Here is a 5,897-nt window from a genome sequence, read left to right on the forward strand (position 1 = left end):
ATATTCGCTCCTTGCAAAAATCCACTGCAAAAAATTTTAAGATGATTAAGGCAATCAAATCTTCAAGCAAACATGAGGAAACATTGCCACCATGATGATCAACACTTTTTCTAATAGAGTCGGATTCTATAGTTGGCCTTCTCGACAGCATAAAAACTATTAGGGGATGACAATGCAACTAGAAAGATGTTGACTTCAAATTACTTGTATAAATTTCCCTGACTCGTGTGAGAGCAATTTTCCATCCCTGAGACGAACAAGTCTGTTGAATGGAGAAATCGCTTTACCGAAATGTTTGGATAGGAAGCCATTGGGAAGGCACTACCGAATTGAGCCATATAGATATAAATTTGAAGCATCCAATTGGTGATCACTACACTGTGCAATGCAAAGAGGAAAGACTAGACTTAGCTAGTTCCATGTGATGTGTTGGAAACCTAGATGACAATGGGATGTATTAGCATCTTTCATTCGATGAGAAACGATCATTGTCTTCTTCTAGATGATTCATGTGGTAATCAGATGACCATGGAGTGGCTATGGGCACTTAACTAAATTGGACTTCTAGAGTGATCACTATCATTCCATTTAAAGATCTTAAGCTATGAGTCGACTATCCGGAGAATTTGTGTGCTGAATATTAAAAGACAAACTTGAAAATTAGATTAACAGTTGTTGACAGGGATTGACAACTTAGAAAAGATAGGATGCTTAAAATTTGCCTAGAGACATGTCGACAAATTAGAACAACATTGAAGAGGAAAACCAAGAACCCATATTCAAAGGAGGTTTGAAAGTGGAATGTAAAGATGGATCAGGGATGATAAAGTAGAAGAAAGGGAGGCATGAAGAGCAAAACAAGAACCCAAATTTAGAGGAGTTTTGAAACTGGGATGTGAAGATGGATCAAACTTCGATGATCCTACTTTAATGTTCGAGATCACGTTCCAACGAATCAAAGAGGTAGTGTTTGTCTTAAGAAAGCTACCATTATTTTATCTTCTTCTTCAGTATTTGTATAGAAGCGATTTATAAAAAATGTTAAAGCTATTTATCCAGGGCAAAGACAAGCGCACAAAGAAAAAGTTCTGCTAACAGTAACAAACTCACTTGGAATGGTACAATAATGATTGCAAATGAAAATCATTGTTCAAAGTTAGGCATCATTGCAAAGTAGAGGGGGTAGATTAAAGAAGCAATGTAGGCATGCACAAGTCGCTTCTCAAGCTGCTACAATTTATCGAGGCTCCTTATTACATTCTTCAATTGCTAACTGAATTGTGGACAGTGAATTTCCAATCTTGAGCTTCCAAAGGAGCATGCAAGCTGAACCTACATTGATTGTCCATAATGGAAGATCAACGAGCATCCATAATACATAGTTTGCAATGTAAATAGTAGGTATTGGCAAGTGAGTGTCAACTATGTTGAGTATGAGACTGTCGATGACAATGGTGATGTAATAGATAGATATGTGTAAGGAATCAAATACAAAGCAATTGCCCTTGTGAGAATGTGAGGCAGAAGGAGAGAGACATATCGGAAAAGGGATACATGAGCACAGATTGAAATATAGGAGGATTTCCAAGAACCCAATGGTAGGTTGGTGAAGGGTGAGCAAATCGAAGACATGGAGATGCTAGTGAAAGGCACGAAGGGTAACGCTACCAAATGTCCTATTGCTTGCAGCACAATTAAGAAGCTTTTGAGGACACAGTATGAGAGTTTGTTGTTTGTGATCTACTGCACTTTTACATGGTGGATAGCTTCGTTCTTCCTGAATAGCATCTTGGTGACCACTAATGAAACACTATGTTTGGCCTTTAGGACTCCTTACAATAGTCCATGGGCCTTCGGCGTCTACGACGTTGTGAACTTTGACCTTCAATACAAAAGATGACCTTAGTAACCGGTGTCTCATGTCCATATTTTTATTCATTCATTTTTTTCCTTAAAATTTTAATAAGATGCTTCAATTTTGAGTTGACAATGTTGGATGACTTCCTCAATGCGTTATAGAGTTTCTTGAATAGCTTCACGCAAGAGGGAACCGATCCTTTGCAGACCTTGGCACTATCCATTTTACGAGACAATAGCAAGATTGTAAGCGAGGAGTCAGGACCTTTCCACATAGACAAAATCAATTGTGTGCACTCTAAAATCCACGCCAGGAGATTGGGACAAAATCAATTGTGTGCACTCTAAAATCCACGCCAGGAGATTGGGCGTCTACAACAATAGCTCCAAAAGTCAATAATAAATTGGCCCCAAAAAGAGTTCCTTCTAGCAATGTTCTTTTTTTTTTCAATTTTTCAATAGCAAACGTATCCTCCCAGTTTTGCTTTGAATCCAATGATCCACCTACTAGTTTATATCTAAAGTATTGATAAAAGCTATGTTTTGCAAGTCCACTGCCAAATTTGAATTTTAGCACCCTCATGTGCTTTGCTCGTTTTGGATTTGTGGGCACAGTTCAACATAAGAGTCATAAGCAACATGTGTGCTTTACGGCCAATATGCAGAAATATGATTACAGCTATTGACATCCAGGTAATATGCCATTATCTTATCCACTCACGAGACTTATTCTCAGTGCTTATATTCTCGGCGTTTATATTCTCGATGCCTAGGGAAGGGTCCGTTCCCTCGGATTATAACTCTTTCGGGAAGGAAGCAGGCTGCCTCTCCGCCTACACCATGTGTGGTTATAATAATTATATATGATATATTATCATACAAATATTTTCAATTGCTCGTCCATTCAAAATTGCTTATTCTCAATCTGAATTCTTAAACATTCCTCTCTTTTGCGAGGGAGCAAGGAAAGCTAAGCTAGATGCAAGATTTAAAAAAATCGACAACTTTATTCATATGATTGTAGTCCATGTGACAGACAATATTGTGTAGACTACAATGAGGATCACTTATAAGCTCTTGTGAGCGTTGTCTTATTCATGTATTTGTTAAGCTTCAACTCCCAAAACACACAAAGAGTATGGACATCATCGAGTCAATAATAAATCACCACCCCTGACATTTGCAGGGCAAATCGGGTGCTAATGGACCATGTGTTGTGTCTCATCTCCACATTTTTACACACTCTCTTTTTTCCTTTACAAGGATTGCGTGCAGCAAATCTAGTTAAGAGACTTTTGTAAGTTAGGGAAAAACAAAGTTTCCTTATGGTTGTTTATTGGGCGACATGATCAAACCTCAAGTTGCTTAAAAAAAAGGTTTCCGATATTATCTTTCCATTTGGCGACATTCCCCTTGAGCGAAGCAATGAACACGACAAGCAAAAGATATTAGGCCCGGAGAATTTTCGAAATTCCGTGTAATATCCATAAATAGAAATATCGGCTCTGGCAAATCGACAGAGTGAATGATCGACACAAGAGGATGTTGAGAATATACGATTGAACCATTCCCATCGGATTTTCCAAGCAACTCCAGGCCAAAAGCCGTGCTATTGCGCTTGCGATTTATAGGACCTTTTGCGTCGATAGCCACCACCCGGGCGGGTGAACCTGCGCTTGGAGGTGTTGGTGATCCGGGCAGGAAGTCTCCTACTGCAGCACGCCGTAGAGAGCGTACTGCATTGCAGGTATCTCGTCGTTTGCGTTGCTCTGATTTAGTTTGATGATTGTCGAGGTGAGCTCCCATAGTTTGATTGATTCGTTGGGCTTGCGACGCTCAGCTCTTCTGACTGGGTTTGCAACGGCTAGCTTTCTTATTATGCTTTCTTTGTGCAGAGAGTGTGCGCCCCGCGCGAGAAAGAGAGCGATGGCGAAATCTTTAGAACGTTCAGAGGGAGCTCAGCTGGAGGTGCTCTCCGCCCTTGACAAGGCCAGAACACAATATTATCACGTGACAGCGGTGATCATCGCGGGAATGGGGTTCTTTACCGACGCCTATGATCTCTTCTGCATTACCACCGTGTCCAAGCTCCTGGGACGAATATATTATAGCCACGACTACATGGCCAAGCCCGGCGTCTTGCCTGCGAACGTGCAAGCCGCGCTCACCAGTGTGGCGTTTTGCGGCACGGTGGCGGGGCAGATACTATTCGGATGGACGGGAGACAAGCTTGGTCGCAAGAAGGTTTACGGGATCACTTTGGTTATAATGATTATCGCCTCGCTAGGAAGCGGTTTCTCCTTGGGACGAACACCGCAAGGGGTAATATCTACGCTGTTATTCTTCCGATTTTGGTTGGGAGTTGGCATCGGAGGTGATTACCCTCTCTCAGCGACAATCATGTCGGAGTACGCCAACAGGAGAACGCGGGGGGCTTTCATAGCAGCCGTGTTTGCGATGCAGGGCTTCGGGATTCTCACGGCTGCCATCGTATCCATGGTGCTGGCCAAGATCGTCATGAAAATCGCGGGCGAAAACATTAGCTATCAAGACAATAGAGCAGTGTCTCTCCCTTGGCAAGCAGACTACGTGTGGAGGCTGGTGTTCATGTGCGGCGCGATTCCAGCAGGCTTCACGTTGTACTGGCGGATCAAGATGCCGGAGACGGCGCGGTACACGGCGTTGGTGGAGGGAAACGCAAAGAAGGCAGCGGAAGACATGACGAAGTTGCTGGAGTTGCAGATAGTGGAGGAGCAAGGGGCGGAGGAGAAGGTAGCGAAGGCAGAGGCGTATACGTTATGGTCGATGGAGTTCGTGAGGAGGCACGGGAAGCATCTAGTGGGGACGACGACGACGTGGTTTCTGCTGGACGTAGCGTTCTACAGTCTGAATCTGTTTCAGAAGGATCTGTTCGTGGACGTGGGGTGGATCAAGGGGCCGGAGACGATGAGCGCGTTGGACGAGGTGTTAGCCATAGCCACCGCGCAGGCGAGGATCGCAGCGGCAGCCACGGTCCCCGGGTACTGGTTTACCGTCTTCTTCATCGATAAGCTCGGGAGGTTCAAAGTGCAAGTGCAGGGCTTCTTCTTCATGACCATCTTCATGTTCGTGCTGGGCGTCAAATTCGAGTTTCTGCGAGGAAGCAAATGCCCCGCGCATGGCGTCTGCCCGTTTTGCAGCCACCCCGTCAATGGCTTCTGCGACGGTCACGTCGCCCTCTTCGTCGTCCTCTTCGCCCTCACCCTCTTCTTCGCCAACTTCGGCCCCAACAGCACCACCTTCATCGTCCCCGCTGAGCTCTTCCCCGCTCGCCTCCGCGCCACCTGCCATGGCATCTCCGCCGCCTCTGGCAAGCTCGGCGCCATCGTTGGTTCCTACGCCTTCGTCTACGCCGCCCAGGGCGTCCCCGGTCACCCTCTGGATCGCGACCCCGGGTACCGCCCAGGCATCGGCCCCGCCAACGCCATCATCTTCCTTGCTTGCTGCAACGCGCTCGGCTTAGTATGCAGCTTCCTTGTCCCCGAGACCAAGGGCAGGGCCCTCGAGGACATCACCGGCGAAAACGACGATCTCGCCTCGAGTGCCCAGACCCTCTCCCGCACTCGCCAGGTCAGCGCCTCGAGCTCGGCGCCCAATACCGGCGCTGCAGTCTGATCACTACGACTAATGAGTACTATATCGCCATAGCCAATATATTGATGCAGAATTCCAATTACCTACACTTTATAATAGACACCGTCCACTCCACGACCTCCTACGGCACCACACTCCCTTTCCAGATCCAGCCACAAGACTCACGCCATTCCGTGCATGAAGTCTCGGATACAAAACATCTGGAGTTTAAATCGCCCTCTTTAATAAACGCCTACACTCTTGTAGCACTCCCGAACGCGTTCCATAACTCGGTTTCTCCAAACACACCTGATGTGGTTTCCACTGTTTCTTTTCTCTTATTAACAGAACCTCTCCGCGTTCTCCCCATTGAATTAGGGATCTCAGTAAGCTCCCCCTTGCGCTTGCATTTGAGTGATGTGAAGACA

The 5,897-nt window shown here is 45.5% G+C and overlaps 1 protein-coding gene across 1 annotated transcript; it reads left to right on the forward strand.

The window, feature by feature from the left end:
- The first annotated feature begins 3,783 nt into the window (after positions 1 to 3,783).
- On the forward strand, positions 3,784 to 5,511 carry LOC147903241 (putative inorganic phosphate transporter 1-3). The gene has a single exon (XM_087371174.1). The coding sequence runs from the start codon at positions 3,784 to 3,786 to the stop codon at positions 5,509 to 5,511; it is 1,728 nt and encodes a 575-aa protein (XP_087227300.1).
- The last annotated feature ends 386 nt before the right edge of the window (positions 5,512 to 5,897 follow it).

Source organism: Dipteris shenzhenensis, chromosome 3 (genome assembly GCF_047967505.1).
Source record: "Dipteris shenzhenensis isolate YYH24624 ecotype China chromosome 3, Dip_SZ_1.0, whole genome shotgun sequence".
Lineage (NCBI taxonomy): Eukaryota > Viridiplantae > Streptophyta > Polypodiopsida > Gleicheniales > Dipteridaceae > Dipteris > Dipteris shenzhenensis.

Bases quoted from the DNA above. Each gene is read 5' to 3' on its own strand.
- LOC147903241 (XM_087371174.1), top strand. From the start codon at position 3,784: ATGGCGAAATCTTTAGAACGTTCAGAGGGAGCTCAGCTGGAGGTGCTC.